The sequence below is a fragment of the Lepisosteus oculatus genome, chromosome 6 (assembly GCF_040954835.1).
Source record: "Lepisosteus oculatus isolate fLepOcu1 chromosome 6, fLepOcu1.hap2, whole genome shotgun sequence".
Taxonomy (NCBI): domain Eukaryota; kingdom Metazoa; phylum Chordata; class Actinopteri; order Semionotiformes; family Lepisosteidae; genus Lepisosteus; species Lepisosteus oculatus.
This window is the reverse complement of record NC_090701.1, coordinates 40,357,330-40,379,119: the sequence shown is the minus strand read 5'-3', so window position 1 is coordinate 40,379,119 and position 21,790 is coordinate 40,357,330. Positions and strand designations below refer to the sequence as shown.

The following is a 21,790-nucleotide window of genomic DNA, read 5'->3' as shown; positions in this document are numbered from 1 at the left end:
AAGCTGATGTTCTACATAACTTCTAGACCAGTAAAAATCATAAATTGTTTTACTTTTTTTCTGTGTGATATTAAAAAAACAAAACAAAATCATGACCATATGTATTGATTGTCAAAAAAAAGGCTTAATTCACCATTAGATTTTTTTAAAAGGATTTATATTTTGCAGCGTTATATTACTTGAAATTATGTTCTTTGACCAGTACATCTAGTTTTTACAATTCACATCATGTTCATGTGAGTTTGAAACTTAGACAAAAATAGACGAGTGCTGGGAAAAAGGTTTGCGAACCCCCTTCAAGTCTTTGCCAAGTGTGTAGTAGATATTACACTGTGCCAAGGGAAAAAAACTCCCGTTTGCCAAAGAGCACCTAGACAATCCACAGTACTACTGGAAAAATAGGCTCAGGACAGATGAGTCAAAGTCAAAAAGTTTTGGCGGCAATTTGAAAGGTTTTTTCTTTTTTGTGGCAAAAACCAAACACTCCCTTCAAATGTCAGGCATTGTGGTGGTGTCACGATCGCAATCCCTACTTTTAAGGGCGCTCCGGCTCTTTCACATTTTAGTTGATCATGTGCACCTGCCTCCAATCCTGCCCCTCCTTATTTAAGCCAGGCGCTCTCCCTACTCCCGGCTCTGCAATGGAAGACGGACACCCGGAGGCCCGCCTACCACCCAGGCGCCCTACACCCGTGGCCTGAGGGCATAGGCCTCCTGTCGGCGTCCTGATCTTGCTGAGCGCCTGGCCTCGTGATCCTGTTTTTATTCCCCGTCCCTGTACCGGATCCCGTTCCAGTTTTTATTCTTGTCTAGTTTGTTTCGAAAGGATCTCCCGGCTATGGACTTTTGGACTGCTTCCTGGTTTCCCCTTCTGGATAGTTTTGGACTTGTTCACCCCCCTGAGCACCGGAACACTGCTGTCACGCCCCCCTGTCAGTCATCCCATCCTGATCCTGCTGTGTTTTCCTGTTACCCTTCTCCAGTCTCTTCCGGATTTTACCGTCTGCACAGGGTCCTGACCTACACATTGTAACAGGTGGGAGTAGCAGTATCTAGGGCTGCTTTGCTGCCTCAGGACTCAGACTGTTCCCATCGCTGAAATCACTGAACCATAAACCCAGCATCATGCCAGCACCTTCTGTTATGTGAGGCCATCCCTTCGTCAGCTGAACTGGAGCTGAATGAGAGTCATGCAGCATTTAATAACCCCTAAATTACAAGTAGCTCTACAACAGAATGGCTGATGAAGAAGTGTTGCAAGTTGTGGACTGCCCATGTCAAAGTCTGGTCTTCAACCAGATCGCAGTTTAATGGCAGGACCTGAAGTGAGCAGTTCTGAAAGGAAGAATAGGCCACAATTAATAAAAGCCAATGTGATAGACACTAATATAGACACTTTTAGTGGAAGTCATGGCTGCTGAAGATGGCGCCACCAGTTACTGAAACTAAGGGCTCACGTGCTGACTCATAACAGGATATTAACTGTAGGATCATTTTGTTAATTAAATCATCCAACTATGTCTTATGTTGCTTATGTCTTTGTGTTCTAAACTTAATCGGGTTATCTTCATCTTTTATTAAGACTTTCGTTGAGATCTGAAACCATGTTATGCCTAAAGCGTTCAAGAATACAGACCAACCTAGGAGGTTTCACAGATGACACAGTAGGGCAACATCTGTTGAGTATTGACAAACTCGGGTGCTGTTGTTGGTTTTAAATAAAAACCCCACTATGTTCCCACTGAAACTTGGCCCTGAAGTATTTGGAAGCACATTCTCTCATGAACTTGGGGACAGATCCAGTTACCAGCCTGTGAAGTGGAGCTTGAACTGTAATAAATTTACACCAGATCACAAAGGCTGCTATTTTTGTAGTTACAAATGGCCTGCACTATATTTAACCTAATTTTATTGCGAGTATTTGGATTACTAAGTGGAAAAATGATAACAGATGTGCAGTATGGATATGATTGAATGGACTTTCATAGAAATAGAGGCAGACATTTACAAAAAAAATCTGAAAGGGAGCTCTGGATACTACAGTAGGTCAAACATGAACTCATACATTCTGCACTGGGTTCGCAAGAAACAAAGTGTGAACAACCAAAAAACACTTTTTGTCTGAATCAGAAATCAGTAATTTGATGCTGTTAACAGACTCACAATACGTTTAATTAATTCCATACAAACACACAAAATAAATGTAATTAAATTAATTTGTACTTGCAGAAGGCTGCAAACTAATCTTTGATGTGTGTTATGATATATAGATAAATCAGGCGTAGAGATGCAAATAAAGGCAATTTATTATTGTTGTTGTTACAGCGGTACTGTATATGTGTGTCTAAAATGCACATCTGTTTTTTTCTTTTTTTAGAAATCTTAAAATAATTAGGATCTTTCACCCAAGAAGTCACTTGGAAAAATATTATCACAAACCCTTTACAGTGTGTTGAAAGCTAAAGATTGTTTACATTCCTATTTAATACTTAAGGGGGTAAATGAAGTACTTAATAAATTTTATACCATTAGACATGCAAGCTCAGATAATAACCCTGCTCCGGCTCTCTTTCAAGTGTTGGCTGATTTTAAAAGAAAATAATACAAACTGTATCAGCAAGATGCATATCGTAAAGTAACCATAACAAACTACAATTCTTCTGATGGATGATTTGACATTAGATTCTGACCGGGTATCTGGAGCTCACAATTAAGAGTGCAGTGCAAGTTCTCTTGCTGCCAGTTTATCACAACCTTAACTTGCCTTTATCCACTGTCCTCAAAGAAGCTTTTCAGACTTCATACCAGCCTGTGGTTAAAGCTCTTATCTCCAGATCTGGATGTTTGTTCAAAAGTGCCTAATTTATTTTGGACTTATTATCTCCACATATGCATAAAAATACACATTTTGAGAGTAAATTCCCTGGATGAAACTGTAAAAGCAGATTTCTATTAAGTATTCTGCTCTTTGAGGTCCTTGATAATTTACAAAATATTTTTTTAAACTAGCATCTATATCACCCTGCAGTTCACAGCTCACAGCCCACTGAAGCTCAGCAGACATGAGCCTGGTCAGTACCTGGAGGGGAGACTCCTGGGAAAGCTAAGGCTGCTGCTGGAAGAGGTGTTTATGGGGCCAGCAGGGGGCACTCACTCTGTGGTCTGTGTGGGTCCTAATGCCCCAGTATAGTGACAGGGACACAATACTGTAAAAAAGTGGTGTCCTTCAGATGAGACGTAAAACCGAGGTCCTGACTCTCTGTTGTCATTAAAAATCCCAGGGCGTTTCTCGAAAAGAGTAGGGGTGTTAACCTGGCCAAATTTCCCCTTGGCCTTCCCAATCATGGCCTCCTAATAATCCCCATCTGTGAACTGGCTTCATCACTCTGTTCTTCCCAATGATAGCTGATGTGTGGTGAGAGTACTGGAACACCATGGCTGCCATCGCATCATCCAGGTGGGGCTGCACACTAGTGGTGGTGGAGGGGAGTCCCCATTACTTGTAAAGCACTTTGAGTGGAGTGTCCAGAAAAGTGCCATATAAGTATAAGGAATTATTATGATTGAAATACAGAAAATTAATCAATTACCTCTTATTTTTTAATCACATTTTAATCACAATTGCTATATAACGTATAGCAATTGAAAATTCATCAACTCGAAAAACATTACCAAACATGACTAATATAGAAAAAAAGGAAAAGAAAAATACGTTTATTAAATATGCTGTTACTGTTGTAACAATCGTCACAATGTTATGTCACTATGTTATGTCACTATGTTATGTAAATATACTGCTCTTGATTTTCTTATTATAATAATTGACCTTTTTGGTGGAACACTAATAATACACATTTAATCAAGATCAACACAGAGGAATAACCAAATAGAAGCTCATTTCTCATTCTTAAACTGACCAATGAAAATCAGCTCAGTTTTCAAGGTTTAAATAAAGTTTAAATAAATGTACTGTATCAATCTCAGATCAGTGCCAGCTGCTTATGCAAGGCTATCTGCTCAACAACAACCTGCAAACAAAAACCAACAAAAAATTGGTCCTAATGCCCCAGTATAGTGACGGGGACACTATACTGTAAACAGGCGCCGTCCTTCGGATGAGACGTAAAACCGAGGTCCTGACTCTCTGTGGTCATTAAAAATCCCATGGCGTTTCTCGAAAAGAGTAGGGGTGTAACCCCGGCGTCCTGGCCAAATTTCCCATTGGCCCTTACCAATCATGGCCTCCTAATAATCCCCCTCTATGAATTGGCTTCATTACTCTGCTCTCCTCCCCACTGATAGCTGATGTGTGGTGAGCGTTCTGGCGCACTATGGCTGCCGTCGCATCATCCAGGTGGATGCTGCACATTGGTGGTGGTGGAGGGGAATCCCCATTACCTGTAAAGCGCTTTGAGTGGAGTGTCCAGAAAAGCGCTATATAAGTGTAAGCAATTATTAATTATTATATTTCTTCAGATTTTAAAAAGCGCAGATGTTCCCTACGGACTCCAGACTCTGACGTTAACCGTGACTGTATGGCGCCACCCTGTGTCTGTTCATCGGAGAAACCCTTCAATAAACAAAGACACGAGATCTCGTCATTTTTCTCATTAAGAAATCCAAAATATTCACTTGTGCCTCAGGGCAGGAATGTTAGGTTCTACCTTGGGCAGCGCTATGTTTCTTCAGCCGACGGGCAGTCGGCTGCGGCTCAGCCAGGTGTGCAGCGCCACAAGGACAATTTCTCATCAGAGGTGACGACAGCGTGATTCCGGCGTGTCTCATGCTTTCTATCTGAGTTTTGAAACAGTATACCAATACAAAGCATTCCAGCTTCTGTCAGATTCCCTTACAGAGCATCCTGTCTTGTGAAAAGCTGTAACGGAGACCCGACTGTCGTATTTTTCCCTCCTCCATGAGGCGGCCACGCAGTTCTGGGTTTGGGATGCGGAGTCCGGCCCCGCTCTGTGGAATTGGCATTTCTTCCATATGTTGGCATGAGTTTTATCGGGATGCTCTGGGCTCCTCCCCGGGTACTGGGTAGACTCTCACCCAGGCGCCGCCTCTGCATTGTCCTCCCTGGAGTCTCATCTCTGTTCCCCTTTTCAGTACTGTATCGTAATCACACAACGTACAGGTGATTCGTCGGATGTATCGATCTCTTTCCTTCGAGCCACGGTCTTTTGCTTCTGTTCTGTTACCGCATAGTGCACTCACTCGTGTCTGGAAGACTTGGGGATTAAGCTCCGGCTGTAGACATCGCTGCTGTATCGTGTGCTGATGTTATTCCAGTCCACCCAGCTGTGGAAGTGTGGATCAGCATTGCTGGGGGGGGATAAAACCATATGATGGACCTGTATCCCACCAGGGGGAGGAATCACGAGGTTTCTAGCCCACTATACTCTACAAAGACTGATAAGAGCTCTGGCCTGATGAGTCGCTATGGTATGGACGTTATCTAATTTCCTATGTTTTCATTTGATTAAATTATCCCAGCAGTGGAAGGCAGTAGCAGATGGGTATTTAGAAGTAAGAAATAACTACTGAAGGCAGCAGCAGGTAAGTACTGACTTCACCCCAAGTGCCTTTGTATGAGGTGCAATCTGCAGCTGGAATGTCTGTCAAGACGTTGTCCACAGTTTACCTCCATGTTTAAAATGGATTTACAGCTGGAGAAGACGACAAATCACTGTCCCAGACTGCAATGCAGATAAGATTGGCATCGTGTTGAGTTCCCTCATATAAAGGTAACTGAATTAAGACTAAGATTAAGAATTTAGATGAGAGACGAAAGTCCCTCACAGAAGCGACCAGATTGTTGTGACTGTTGCATGTCTTAAATCAGCCACTGCATGAGAGGGCCATGACAGAGCACCGGCTGGGAGGGCGGAGAGGAGTCCGGGATGAGTGCGTTGGGACAGCCAGGGAGCCATTTCATCTCCTTCAGAAGCTGGAACAGACTGGGACCATGGACAGCACATCTATGAGGATTATGGCTTCTTGTAGAAAGAGTGTAGCAGTAACATCACCCTCACACCCAAAGAAGGCTCCAAATCCGAAACGTCGTGTTTCTTTTCTTCTCTTTTCAGCAGGGAATAAACCTTTACTTGTTCCATGGCTGTAACGTGATCATGACGTTGATAACTACCCACATTTAGTTCAAGTAGGTAGCTGCATCAGCATGCGTAGGCTGCAAAATCTTGAACCTCCAATAACCTTATTTACTGTATCCCTGGCAGTAAACGCCCAGCCATCTACTGTAGATTGGGGAAACAGGAAGGAGACTGGGAGACCGCTTCAGAGAACATGTCAGGGCTGTGAGGATTGAATCTCTCCAATCCCATAGTTTCTCATTTCACCTCAGACCTCACGCTGATCTCTCCGTCTGCATTCTTACAGAGGGGTTTCTCAACTCCTATTGCAGAAAGACATCCCCACCAAAATGACCCTGAAACTAGGATTCCCCCTTCTCTCAGTGACAGACTTGTTTCCTTCTAATCCTCTCTGTTCATCTGCAGGTTTCGACTTCACGCCTCTCTCCACCTCTCTCGACTTCACTCCACCCTGAGTGCTCACTCTGTGTCTCTCCTGCTCCCGCCTCCTCTCCACTCCCGGCTTTCCTTCTCCCTGCTTTATCAGCTGCCAACTTTCCTCTCTCTCTCTCACACCTGAAGAAGGCTCCACAGCCGAAACACTGTGTTTCTTTTCTTCCCTTTTCAGCAGAGAATAAACCTTTACTTTGTTTATTCAGCTCTTTTCAACCTTAAGGATCCCAAAGCACTTTATACCTCGAAAGGGACCCAGTTCATTGAAGTGTGGCACCCACCTTTATGTATCAGCACCCCCGCTATACAAAAGATCCCGCAGGGAAGAGACAGAGAGTGCAAAGAGCCCCATAACGGGACCTCCCTGCTCTTCTGAAGTGTGCCACGGGATCTTTCATGACCCTGGAGCCAGGACCTCAGTTTAATGTCTCATACAAAGGATTTACTGGCCATTTAAGGGCTGATGCCCTGAAGCAAGGTAAAGCTATTTCAAAGAGGTGGAAGCTAATGCTATCTCAGGAGGCAGCCAGGTGACTGAGTGTCCAGTGAGTTTGCTAGGGTACAGCCCCATTTCAAGGAGGGCACAAGGGAGAAAAAGAAAACATAAGATTCTGGAATCTAGTTGGATCAGTTAAAGCTTCCTCAATAAGGCACCATGGAAGATCGTTGCCTGGTAACAGATTGGCTCATAGATTATGGCTTTAAAGGTTACATTTGATTCCATGGTTTTATTTAGAATAGAATATTGAAGTAAAAAGCCAGGCTTTTCCAAAAGATACCCAGGGCAAATACTTTTCATTCAAACCTGCTATGCTCCCAAACTGACTCTGTTTCATATCCTCACCATAGGAATCTTCCCTACATTCAGAGTGGTTAATTATTCACCATTGACCACAGGTGAAATAGTTACAAACCAGAAAAAGCTGGAGGCAGATTTGGCGCCCTCTGGTGGAGGCACCATTGTTGCTGCAGTTCTCTCTGCAAGCAACCCGCCACAGGTACCATGAAGCTGATAACCACAAAGGGAAAACCCAAGCATTAAAAGAAACGCTTATAAATGTGACAAAAAAAAAACAAACGCACAGAAATATTGTATGAGGAATTCCACTACCCCTCCATTCAAGAATTCATCTTTAATGAGTAGCCTTTTCACGTTTAAGAAAGCTTTTGATTAAATATATCATATCACATTCTTTGTTAATAGTCATTACTGCTTTTATTTGTTCAAAAAACTCTGAGAGTTGAGAAAGACTTATCTTTATTTAAGAAGTGAATTAGAATCAGGTGCTGCTAAACAAGGGCACATGATTAGTTGATCATCAGGAAGTCCTTCCACCTGTACAGAAAATCAGAAACAGTCACTTTGGTCTGGAGCATGCAGGTTTGTGGTGACACATCATGCCCTCGTCAAAGGATGTCTGTGAGGGTGTCAGAGAAAGAATCATTGCTGCTCATCAGTCTGGAAAGGGTTATAAAGCCAATTCCAAACAATATGAAGTCTATCATTCCATGGTGAGAAAGATCATTTACAAATGGAGGAAGTTCAAGACTGTTGCCAATCTACACAGGAGTGGGTGTTCCAGCAAATTCGCCCCAGGATCAGGCCATATGACACTCCTAGAGATTGCAAAGAACACCAAAGCTACAACAAGGGGTGTACAGGCCTCTGTCAATACTGTACTTCCAGGTTCAGAGAAAAATGTTTTCCCACAAGCTGTCAGATTACCAAACTTTACACCTTCCACTGGCTCAGACTGATGTTTTTTTTTAAATTGTATGGTATTTACTTGTTATTGTTGCTGCTGCTGTTCTGTGTTTATGTTTTTGGTGATTCCTTTAATGTCTTTGTATTGGACCATATATGCAAAAAAGCAGTGGCCTCCAAATTGTCCTCATGTATGATTGGCTTGCACTTGCCCTGCGATGGACTAGCGCCCTGTCCAGGGTGCACCCTGCCTTGCGCTCACTGCTTGTCGGGTAGGCTCTGGCTTCCAACGACACCGTATGGTAGAAAGCGATTTGGCAAATGACATGACACGATAATTCACTGCACTTGTGCATATGACAAGAAACTGAACTGAACTGAACTGTTAGAGTTCATGATTCTACCATTAGGAAAAGACTGAACAAGAATGGCTTTCATGGAAGAGCAGCCAGGAGAAAGCCCCTTGTCTCCCAAAAGAACATTGCTGCAAGGTGTAGGTCTCCATAACAGCACCTGAATGAACCACAAGACATCTGGAACAATGTCCTCTGGACAGCTGACACCGAAGTGGAGTTGTGTGGCTGTAATGCAAAATGACATGTTTGGTGAAAACCAAGCACTGAGTATCACCACAAGGATCTCATACCTACTGTCAAGCATGGTGGTGGAAGGCTGTTGATTTGGGCCTGCTTTGTAGCCGTAGGAACTGGACACCTCACAAACATTGAGTCCACTATGAATTCCTCTCTATCCCATTGCATTCTAAGTGAAAATGTGAGACCATCTCTTCAACAGCTAAAGCATAACCGGAAGTGGATCATGCAACAGGACAATGAACTAAAATACACCAGTAAATCTATGACTGAATAGGATTTTGGAACGGCCAAGTACAAGACCAGACCACAGCCCCATTAAGGGACCTGAAAAGAGCTGTGCATAAATGAATGTCCTCAGACATCAGCAAGCTGAAGCAGTTGTGTATGAAGGAGTGGGCCACAGGTTTTCCCCAGACAAAGTGAAAGACTGATAAACTTTTACAGGGAACATTTACTTCAAGTTACTGCTGCTAAAGGTGGTTCCACATGTTACTGAACCACAGGTGCACTTACTTTTTCACACAAGGCTACTGAATGTTGCCTGTTTTTTTGTTAATAAATAATGACAAAGTAAAATTTGTGTGTGTTATCTGTCACGTGAGGATCGATTTCTCTACTGGTAGGACTTGGTGAGGACTACACAAAGGACAAAAATGTCTTATTATGTAAAACCATTGAATTGTAAGAGGGTGCACTTTCTGTTTCACATCACTTTCTATATGATCCTTTAGTTTGTTTCTTACTTTATTGTTTACATAATCTTGCATGTAACAGAAGTTAGACCTATTAGTCTTATTATATTGACTGTCACACTCATCCTGAAAAACATTAGCAATTGTCCACTCAGTATCAAGGTATCAAGAGACTGTGTGAGACATATTTGGGTTAACATGTTCAGTGTTCAGTGTGTGGTAATTTGTTTGGTGCGAGTGAAGTTTTATTTAATCTCTGACAAAGAGGGAAAAGTGTGGTGTGGACAGCTGAGGAAAGAATGCAGGCTCGTGCTGTGTTGGCTAGTTTGTTTTTTATCGATAAAGTTTGATAATCGGCCAGTGAAAGCTCTGTTTTCCTTCACACGAATGCCTGAAACCCTATACCGAACCCAGGATTTTACACTAGGAATAACACCTCTCATTTCCACGGGAGACTTGTGGTCTTTCAGATCACAGCCTGTCACTGACAGACCATATTCCTTGGTTAGAAGCTGCTTTCTGTGAGTTCTGCACAGAGCAAGTAACCATGTGCTCTCTACGCCAGCCTCCTACATACTGATGGCTCTTAGTCACTGCTCCCTTTCTTGTGCAGGTCTTGATTTGTTCGGCAAATCAAAGCAAAACATACCTCATCACCTGTGTCCAGTCCACAACGAGGTGACAATTCGAGTGTGTCACAGTCAGTCATGAACAATCAGTTCATCACAGCTGTGCCAAAAACCGTTCAGCAATATCCAATATCTGTAGAAATTGTTTTTCAGAACCATACATGCACAAATTGATAATATTGTTTCAATTCTCAGTATATTAGCAAGCAGGCCACCAAAAGACTGGAACACTAAAGCTGTCAGTTGGAGCCTTAAAGACTAACCCCTCTAAACAACTCTAATAATAGAATTGATTCAATTATGAAATTAAATTAAGGAATTGATGTGAGGGGATGTTATAATTTTTACAGATCAAATTTGAGCATGTTTTGCAGTCTATGCAGATGACCATCTATTTATATGTGATTTGTATTCAGGTCTCAAACAAATTCTCTTTTTACAGCTGCTGAAAATTGTGGGAGATCTTAATGTGCAAAGAAGGAAAACCAAAAACTGTGACTGAGCAGGGGAACCTGCGTGGACAATGAGATAATAACTTTTCTGGACACTCCACTCAAAGCGCTATACAGGTAATGGGGACTCCCCTCCACCACCAGTGTATAGCATCAACCTGGATGATGTGACTGCAGCCATAGTGCTTCAGAGTAGAGTAGAGTAATGAAGCCAATTCATAGAGGAGGATTATTAGGAGGCTCCCTTACCAATCATTATTATTATTATTGGTAAGGGAAATTTGGCCAGGATGCCACCCCTACTCTTTTCAAGAAACGCCCTGGGATTTTCAATGACCACAGAGAGTCAGGACCTCGGTTTTACATCTCATCTGAAGGACAGCGCCTGTTTACAGTACAGTGTCTCCATCACTATACTGGGGCATTAGGACCCACATGGACTACAGAGTGAGCGCCCCCTGCTGGCCCCACTAACACCTCTTCCAGCAGCAACCTTTTTCCCAGGAGGTCTCCCATCCAGGTAGTGACCAGGCTCACACCTGCTTAGCTTCAGTGGGTTGCCAGTTGTGAGTTGCAGGGTGATATGGCTGCTGGCTGTCACTGCAGAGGGACTGGAAGACACACATTGATTTCCTTTTTTATTTCGTTAGAATTTATTTCTTACTCAGAGCTCCTACCAAAGTTACAGTGCCTTATAAAAGAAATCAGTCCCTGCCTATGGTGTCTCATTTTGTAAATAACAAACAGTATTGTCAAGTACCTATGGGTTAACTGAGGACATACAGCTGACCTCCTATTCTGAAAAGCTCTTAGACAGCTGAAATGATTTTCTTACGATAAATAAGTTTGAAGGGCATTTGCTCCTGAAAACACTACGCTGCGTCATGACCATGACGTAAGAGTTAGTTCAGCGGTCAAGCGGACTTCAGAGAATGAAACCCACAAAACTCTATGTCAGAACACCTAATGGTTTGAACAGATCTGGCTTTCCTTGTTGTCTTTATTGGGAGTGCATATTTTTTCACGTCTCTCGTGTCTGCGCCAGAGGTCACCACGTCACGCTCTGTGACACGGTTCGGTAATTTCAGGAGGAGCAAGAGTACAGATCTGTGGAAAGGATAAGCAGGTGTTCGCATTCCTAAATCATGTCAAACTACCCTCTAGAATACAAAGTTTTGGGAGATGATGTATATGATTTAGATAGCCAGACAAATGTGAAATGTAAGATTATTTTTATTTACTTTCCACATTTGGAAACCCCCGGTGAGATGGGAAATCCTCCAACAGGCTGCACAGTCGTGCAACATTTGACACGCTTTGAGCTCAGTCTTGACCTGTATAGCCTGTATAGAACATCCCACTCCTGACTTAGAAGGATAACCTTGATTCACTCAGCAAACAGCAAAAGCAAGAGGGACAAGAATGCACTGGGTAAGACCGTCATTTTGAAAATTGTGTACAGCTTTAGCCTCCATTTTGGAAGCAGCCTGAGGATAGGCAAGAGGAATGTCTTGCATTGACAGGTTAAAGAAAGGGAATCATTTTAGTCTTGAGCAACGGATGCTGCAGGGAGACGCGACTCGAGTATTCAAAAGCCTCAAAGGCACTGGGATGAGGATAAAGGGCTACGATTTCTTAAGAATCCAGAAAGAAACGCCCCAGAGGGGGAAGTTCTTTGACAACTGGGAACAGAACAAACTTCTCTACTCCAAAGGCCATGCGAGTCCCCGGCTCGGGTTTGAAGCCGATAGCGTGGTTTCCATCAGGAAATGGCGAGATGGGATTCTTGGGAAAATCACCCACCTGCATTGAAATGACCTTGATGGGCTGACTGGCCTCCTCTTGTTGGAGGAGTTTCAAGATTTTTGTGGCAGATTCTACTCAGACCCATTTAAGCATGTGGCAGCACTTAGCATCTCCCAGGAGCTGAGACCTCGAGATTGTGATGAGTCAAGACATGCATGTTCTCAAATACATTTTTCTCATGATAATATAACACCATTAGCCAGTCCTTAAAATTTGCACATTTTTAAACCCTACTGCACAACATGCGTTTCAAAATGGAACCTAGCAGGTTAAAGCGAGGCTTGCTCTCCTGACACACTAGTCACGCTTCATGCTGTGTCGGTCCACCAGATGGCGCGGTAGGTGAAGTTCACTATTAAACCATTTCTTGAACTAAAGAATGTGCTCCATGAACGTTAACAGCATTATTATTGTACAATCACAACCCCGTGGACATATTCGCAGGCAAACCTGCGAATTGTAACCGTTTAATTTCTTACAATTCTTTGTTAAATCGTCACTTCTGCAGGTACCATTTTAATCGAGGTACTGAGTTTTTAACGAGCTAATTATCCTGACTCTCTTATTCTTAGACACATGAAATACGTTTATTAAATGAAGAGGATTTCCTCTACATACAGTAGTTTAGAGCCGGAAATCGTACAATACAAGGAAACAGTTCCCCCCAGAACCTGGTAATAATATTTTACAACGCAAAGAACTGAAACTTAGAGACATCGCCCATGCTTACTTTATAGCTACACTGCAGAAAACATCTGCCGGTTATATTGCACCGGAAGTAAAAGAAAAGGGCAAGAAATCACAACATTGGTGTTTATGAAAACACAGGCCATAGGCAGGACTGTCGGCACGAAACTCCGAGGCGAAGAGATGTGCGCGATAACAGCAGCACAGCTCAAGTCCGAAGACGCGAAGAGCCTGCCGAGCCGGTAACACCCACCGCGCTCCTGTCAGCACAGCCCTCGGCTCCCGGAAGTGCCTGCCCGAGCGCAGCCGAGTCGCCGCGCCGAGTGTCCCGGATGTAGTTGCGGGAGGGGAGGCGGGGCTGTGGGCTGAGCTCGGCTGTCTCGCAGATAGAGGTTCAGTCCGCTGTGTGCGAGTGGGAGATGGACCGAGGGCGCTCTTCCGATTAGCGCAGCCTTAAAGCAACTCACATACCCAGAACTATTGAAATAATAGCAGGGATCGGGACGAGTAAAACAAACAACAAAAAAAGCAAAACAAAGCGAATAACTAGTTTATCTTTCACATCCACTCCACTCACACACACACGGCATTGATGGTAATGTATGCAAGGAAACAACCGAGACTCAGTGATGGGTAAACAGCTGAATATTTTTTATTCAGTTTTTTTCCTCCCTTTCCTTCTCCGCTTTGACAAATCCGCCATTTTTGTTGTAAACCAAAATAAGTAGAAACTTACGGAAGCTGTTTCTGCTTTTTATATTTTGTGCATACGGACATCTGTGCTCCAGTTGGTAGCTATTTAATGATTTTCTTTCTCTTTTTTTTTTCTAGGTGTAACGACCGAAGGGATTCCCAACCCTATCAGGTATAAGAAACAGAAACAAGATTAAGATGGGGGGGATACTCTAGCGCAGGCTTTTGGAGCACCTACAGGCCTCGGTGCGGAAAATACAAACGAAAAGTAGGAAATTCGACACGAAGATGCGCAAAAAAGGGTCTTGCTGGCAATATAAGTGTACTTTATGATCGATAGGGGACGTCGACGATTTTAAACGTCGAATTTCAGTGAAATTGAATTCTTCGAAATTTTCGTTTTGTGCAAGGCCCGTGTGGCAAAGATGAAGGCAGATGATCCGTCCAAAATGAAAGATTTCCTCTTGAACCCGAAATGCTGAAATGATCAGAAGTTCCTCGTTGAACTCCTAAGGCAGTTTGTAGCACATTTTATTCGTGAGTAAACGGTAGTCTGTCTGCTCACGGACGGGGTTTTATTCCGTGTGTGCTGTCATACTTCTCAAAACAATATAGAATTAATTTCAACGTACTTGACGTATTCAGGACACTGGAAACTTTTATAGGCTGGAGATGGTGGTTTCGTCGAATGTTGTACAATGTCTTCGAAAAAAACTTGCATATATAACTTAAACGTCTAGGACACGCATATTTTAAGTGTCCACTAGGCTTACTGTTTGCCTCCCAACGAAAACAAAAACCGTAATAAGTACGTAGTCAATGGAATATTGTTTATCTATCGGGGTTTTTCCTCTGGTGTTTTCACAGCTGTCATAGACGACGACAATGTCATTCATTTCCGCCAGCCAAGTTAGTGCCATAGCCTGGTGTGGACGGAAAGCAGGGGTTGCAAACTTTTTTTTTTGCTGTCGTAGTGCTTTAAGAACTGTTGAATTTTACATTTTCCAGACTCTTAAATACCCATCAAAGAGTCACCCCGGCGGTGACCACCGTCATGAGAAGATGCGAGATTCAGCCGACCCCACACCGCCCTGCAAGATGCTCCGCCGGTCCGACAGTCCCGAAAACAAGCACGGCGACAACATGGGCCACAACAAGGCGAAAGCAGTGCACGCACACCGGGTCAGAGAGAGAGACGGAGGTAAGGCTCCAGTCCAAGTCGCAGGTTGCCTCATGGGTTAGGCCTTTTCCTAGAGTAAAAAAAAAAACAATGCGCAAAGAACATGCAGTCCTGTTGAAGAGTTATCAGTTTTCACGTTTAGAACACCTTCCACCACGCAGTGCAGAAACGTGGTGGTCTTTCATCACACAAGCTTCTCTGAGGCTGGGTGATCTGCCCGGTGTTTCATCCCCAGAGGGGTTAGAGAAGGTGCGACTTTTCACCAAAATGCTTAAGTGACAGAGAGCTCGTCAATGAGTTTATGATGGCTCGCAGTGTTGTCATTGGGCAGACCGCTGACAGTGCGGTCTGACCACGTTCCAAGGAGGCGGCTGCTCACTGTTTTGCATCTGCACGGCAGCATTTGGTGTGTGATCATCAGGAGGACAGAAATATGAATGTGATCTGAAATTGAAGTAAGCAGCTGTCAGTTTTTGAACTGCTTGAGAAAAGTTGCTGTATCACACATATCACTTCATTAGTGGCGTCACCAAGACTTTCAGGTTTTGACCTATTTCAGCCTTAGCCTGTTCTGGCAGTAAAGAAGATGTGTGTACAACTAAGTTCTGCTATTTTCCCTTTCAAAATTGTTACTGTCAGGCTATCTTACCATAGATATTATAAAACCACCTTGTATACGAGTGAGCTGTATGAATAAAAAGAACCCCAAGAGCAATTACAAATGATAGGAGAGCATTTGACTCATACATGAACATAAACATAACTTTCTTGATCATTTTGTTCAGGGCATAGTGTAACATTTTTGGTGAGTGTAGGCAGATCAGTTGCTGGACCTGGTCAAAACAAAACAGTTCAGCAGGTTCAGGTATAGTGCGGTTCTTCTTTTAGTACTGTTTCCTGGGATAGCGGGGTAAGGAAACTTGTATTTTGTTACAAAATGTGTAGATATTTTCAGATGTTTGATTTTGATAAAAATTGAAGGGGGAACAACAAAATGTAGTGTAGGCATTAGAGGGGGGTGGTCCTGAATTAAATCACACTGGATTTTAGTAGCAGAACATCCTGAATAAGGTTGATTTCTAACTTCTCAAACAAGACCTATATGTACCTGTTGCATGTTGGTGTGCATGATTATGGTTTGGGTGTTATTCTTATGTTTTTGTTTAATGTTGTCCTTCAGTTCAAAGCTACTTTTATTTTGAGTAGTTAAGATCAGTAGCCATTCTATAGTGTGTTCAGGATTTTTTTTGCCATACATTAGATATACCTGACAATAACTTGCAAACATCTCTGGATGTTCTGAAGTTTTATCAGTGGTTAATCTTTTAACTTTTTTGGTTAGTATTTTAATTTATGCGTTCAAAATTGGCAATCTAAAGAGACTAAACAAACCAGACTTTCATACCTAGATATTTTTCCTTTCTTAGTGTTTTTGACTTTGAATCTCCTAAAACATGCTCTTTTCACAACACTTTAAATTGACACTTAAAACTCTGGAGATTGAAGATCACACAAGAATGCTCACAAAGTTCCTTTTTTGTTGGATGACACGCACTAAACAAGGAAACTGAGTGAAACAAAATGAAATCAATTCAAGACGGGTGGTTTTCCAGAACAAATTGTCTATTAGAAACAAACTTGAATAGTGTTTTTGAATGTAGATTATATTCTACTGTATAAAGTAGTCAGCATCACATCCGTAAAATTGCAGACCTCTCACTTTTAACATTGTGGTTCTAACAGTGTTTCTTTGTGAGTTTGAATTATATGCTGGCATTATATATAATGGAAGGTTCACTGCTTTTTAACAATTTTCATGTTTAACATGCTGAAGGTAACCTTAAAATAGTGAGAAACCATTTCTATGCTCCATCATTTTTTTCCCATGATTTCGATTCCATAATTTTGTGAATTGCAACAAGCTGAACAAGGTTGTTTACACCTTGCTATCGCATTATATTGGAGCACTTGGTGTTGATGTCTTGGGCAGCATCTAATTGAATCTCTTTTCAAGTCTGTGAGTCATCACAGACCATTTTTGTGTTGTTTCATGTGATAGAAACTCCATGCTAGGTTACTGTCATAGTGACAGATGGATTTAGTTACCTTTCAAGACCCCTTGTTTAGTTTTGAGTATTTGTAATGATCTGTAGTAGATAAGGATGTGTCTTCAACATGAAATGTGCTGTAATGAAAGCCCAGACTAGGTTAATAAGACCTTGTTCTGCTGTTGTGTTAGTTGTGAACATTTGCATCAAAATCGGGTTTTACAGTAATCGGTTTCATGCACCAAAGTTTACAGCAGATTGCCCACCTCTGCAGCGGTGTGGAGTTTGTTAGTGTTCTGAATTTCTGTCTAGAAGGTTGTAGAGTGAAATCCCAGTTGGGGCACTGGTATTGTACCTTTGAACAGTTAGGTTCCCTTTGACAGAGCAGTGTTAAGCTGCATCAGTGTAAATAGGGTTAAAAATGTGAAATGCTTTGGCTAAGTCAGTCAACTAAATATACAGGTAAAGGGAATTTTTCATATCTAATTTATTGCACTCTTCAGACGGGTTCTAAGTTTCTGAATTATTTGAAATAATGCAGACTTATCTTAAGTTCTTGTCTAAGTTTTTTTTAAGGATTTTCCAATGCCTGTTGTGTGGATACTGAAGCTTAGCACATTATGCCAGATGGCGAAATAAGTTTTATCACTTTCCTGCTACTGCTTTTAGAATTTGTCCAATAATTAGCTGGCTAATGTATGGGAATGTGGTATTATGACAAGCAAACAAAAGCAAGAACGACATGTTTTCAGGTAGTACTGTGCTTTTTTTCCTTTGACGTTGCCTAGGTGTAGTGGTAAAATAACTTCAAAAACATGTAGGTCTGTACTTTTCAGATCTTGTACAAAATGTTTTCTTTGCAATCTTTCTTGAAGGGACAGCCTAACTTAGAAGCTTGCTTTATACTATTAATTATTTTCATTAAATAAAGAAGAGGATAACATGGGCTCTGGAACTTGAGTAGTACTGAGCCAGGTCATCAATTTGACACCTGGGTTTTGGTCAGTTTGCTAAAGTTAATTGGTTAATTTTGAGTGAAGAATAACAATTCTTACACTTACATAGAGCTTTTCTGGCCACTTCACCTAAAGCTCATAATAGGTAATTGGGATTCCCATCCCCTCCAATGTGTAGCTCTCACCTGGGTGATGTGATGACAGGCAAAGTGGCACCACACATCAGCACAGAGGGCAGAGGGATGAAGCCAGTTCATAGATGGGGATAATTAGGAGGCCATGACTAGTAAAGGCGAGGGGAAAGTTGGGCAGGACACTGGGGTAACACCCCTATTCTTTTTTGAGAAACACCCTGGGATTTTTAAGGAGCACAGAGTTGGTACCTTGGTTTTACGTCTCATCCTTTTTTACAGTATTGTTCCCCATCACTTTACTGAGGCAAGGACTCACACAGACCACAGGGGTCCCTCAACCGGTCCCTCTAACACCTCTTCCAGCAGCAGCCTTAGCTCTCCCAGGAGGTCTCCCATCCGGGTACTGGCCAGTGGGTTGCCGGCTGTGACCTGCAGTGGGTGATGTAGCTGCTGGCAAGAGTGAATGAAGAAAATAGAAGAATGGTCAGTTTTGGTCCTTGACAGCAGTACGGTGTTGGGTTTGGGTTTAAAATTGTCTAACCCACCTAATTAAATAATTCATCTGCTTCAGGGGGTCAAAGTTGTTCCAGGTGTTTATCCAGAGTGACCCATATAACTTGCTTGATTGTGGCCACACTTGCTCTTAGCTTTACCAGCATCAGCTTGTTCAGGAGCATCAAACTCACATCCAGGAGCGTCTGGTGTCTTTTCCGATTTTTATTTCAACCCCAGCAGTCACTTAACCTAATTATTTTCATAGATCAATGTAGCGTTTAAGTACTTTTCTATTTGATTGCTCAAAACTTGTAAAGGTACAGCTACATAAACGGCTAGGAAGCAGGATAGAAGTGTTATTCAGTTACTTAGGTCACGTTTGTAACAGAGAGCTCGGTTGGAACAAAAAACCTGAAGAAATCAGGCCCTACAGAAATGTTCCAACCTCCTCGATCAGGAAAGATGACACTGGTCTTTGCAAGTGCTTCAGGACTTTGTTTTATCTAGCTGTACTGAAAATTCAGTTTAGAACTGACTCGGTGAAACAGGCTCTCACATTTTGGATAAAAGGTATTGCAAAAGTACCATATCTTTTGTAATGTAAGCATCTGCCATAACCTGCAAGAGGAAAGGGTAGACTTAAGCCCTGCTGGGTTGGTATCATAAAATGCCAATCTGAGGGAAAACGAATTCCACCAAAGTAGCAGTAGTGTAGTTTCTAAAACTAACAGAAGTAATACTGGAAAAGTTCACTTTTGAACACTTCAGGCATTCTGGTCCTACAGATCGTTATTGACTTGCAAACTGCAGATTGGTTTTTGAGTTCAAGGCCCGAGCAGTTTCTGTGATGCCATTAGGACTAAGTAGGTAGTGGTTCGGTCATGCAGTCGTGACACGAGAAAGACCTGGTGTGGTCTGCCAGGTATAATACAGGGTATGTTTTTTTTTTGTGCTGACTAGCAGTGTGCAAGCTGAAGATGTTGACTTGTAGCCTAATTGTACTGCTATCTTATACGTAATAGTGGCAGATCTGTTGCCCAAGTGACAGATTTAAAATCTGAGCTATCACATGTGGTATGAGTGCCCAACCCTGTTAGTTTTACAGGCCATCAAGCATTGCTTCTCTGAAAACTCTTCTGTTCATTTGGTCTTAGGGTAGGGATCTTCAGCTCTGGTCTGGCATGGTTTATGGCTCTGTATCAGTGGTCGGCAAACAAAATCCGGCCCACCGATCTTTTCTGAGTGGCCCACAGCTCGCTACTGTTTGAATTGCGGGGGTTACTTTTTGCATCCGATACTGTCAGTGGCCTCTACTCGTTAGCTCTGCTGCTCTGTCTCAGCACTGACGGTCAATTGCAGAACAACACCAATTGCGCGATGCGTTTGACTTTTAGCCTATCAAACGTCCGCTTTAGCCTAGGTTACATACGCCTGTGCTGCAACTAATTCTTACCGTAAATTCATTTGGAGTTTTGTTGCCGACTGTGATTGGCTCAGTCATGCAAATGACATCTAGTGCATGCTATCTTGTGTAAAAGCAAGTAGTGATTTCCACCGGTTCTAAAAGTTATAACTGACAAGAGGCTGACTAAGTTATTCCTTCCATGTCGAAAAAAGAATGACCGATGCATAGGGTCTAAAATTCAACGACAAATGGTCAGAAGAGTACTTTTGTGTCCCCTGGAAAGAAAAGGTCATGCGTCTTGTCCGTCAGGAAACAATCGCCGTGATTAAAGAATAAGACATGAAAAAAGGCATCACGAGACAAAACATCAGGCTACGTTTTCGGAATACACAGGACATGGACGGAGGGGGGGAAAATTGTTGAAAAAGTGGCTTCAAGGGCAGCAAAAACTATTCAAGTCGAAGGAAATGTTGTGGCTTCCCGAGCTAGTTATCAAGTATCACAGCTTCTAGCAGCAGCAGGCAAACCCTTCACGGACGGTGAGTTTATTAAGCAGTGTGTGCAAGAGGTCGTGGAGGAGATGTGCCTGGAGAAACGCGGCCTCTTAGTCGGCGAGTTTATCGGCTAGATAGAGGGTTTCACTCAGATGGCCCAGCAAGGTTAGTAAAGAATTTTTAGTGGCCCTTGCTCTAAAAAGTTTGCCGAGCCCCGCTCTGTATGGTCTGTTAAACGAGACCTCAGAAAACACACTAAGTTATTCCAATTAGGTCATTTAAAATTCAGCCAAAAAGTAGACCTCATCACTCCAGGTCGCAGACTTCTACCGTTTCATCCTCAAATGTCAAAATAGTTTTTTGTGCCCTGTATAAATATACAGGATATTTGCCTGTATATAGATCTGGACAGGTCTGTTTTTTATATCGGAACCTTGTCTGTAGTTATTAAACAGCGAACTGGTAGTTCTAACTTTTAAAAAGGTTAACTTTTAGTGCTTTATTAATTCGAGGCTGGTATGGTACGGACAGCCTCGTGCAGTCTTCTTAATTTGAAAGGTAATCTAAAATCTACTTAACAGCTGTGAGGATTAAGCCTTGTAACTTATTGTTGGCTTGTGAGAAATTGAACTTGGTGCAAAACATCACCTTGTAGGATTGAGCTGGTACTCAGTGTTCACTGGTTTATAACAACATGTTAAATATTACGATTAAGATCATGTAGGAGTAGAAAGATCAGCCTGTTTTCTTTAATTACATTCTCTACTGAAGGACATGGACAAAACATCAAGGAGAATGCTGTGACCTCGCTCGGCACATAGTTGTGAGTGGTCAACCTCTCCCAGGGAACCTTACAGTAAATGTGCCCTAAATGGCTGTTAAAATGTGTGGCACTGCATTTTGAAATCGATGGTGTTTTTGTTGTATGCAGGATTTACTGTAGCAAAGTGGATTTTTCTTGAGTTAAAACTTCACACTGTTTAGCTGAGGGGATCGCCCATCTAAACTCCAGACCTGTGGGCTTTGCAGTCTCTAAATCGGCAGCTATTTACTATAACGCCTATAGTGCTCTGGCTGTTAATGAGGCCAGTTAGCAGTGCTGCAGGTCAGGCTAGCCGGCGCACTTGAAACTGCAGTGGGGACGGGCTGACTTTTCAGGGGCCTGTCATGAGATACATGCCAACCCTGGTTAGCTTTTAAATGTACGTTGTATCGACTGTAGGTTTGTCGTGGTTTAATATGATTAGGAGATGAAGGTCTTTATTTGAATTCT

General features: G+C 42.5%; 1 protein-coding gene across 4 annotated transcripts in view; it reads left to right on the top strand.

Moving 5' to 3' along the window:
• The first annotated feature begins 13,456 nt into the window (after positions 1-13,456).
• Positions 13,457-21,790, top strand: part of waca (WW domain containing adaptor with coiled-coil a) — a 57,245-nt gene continuing 48,911 nt past the window's right edge. For 2 of the 4 annotated variants that reach the window (XM_015354020.2, XM_015354019.2), the window contains exons 1-3: positions 13,457-13,745; positions 13,944-13,977; positions 14,814-15,006. In XM_015354020.2, the coding sequence (XP_015209506.2) occupies positions 13,705-13,745; positions 13,944-13,977; positions 14,814-15,006 (268 nt within the window). In that variant the 5' untranslated portion in view covers positions 13,457-13,704. The remainder of the gene's footprint in view (positions 13,746-13,943; positions 13,978-14,813; positions 15,007-21,790) is intronic. The other 2 variants (XM_006634088.3, XM_006634089.3) reach the window with 2 other exon arrangements.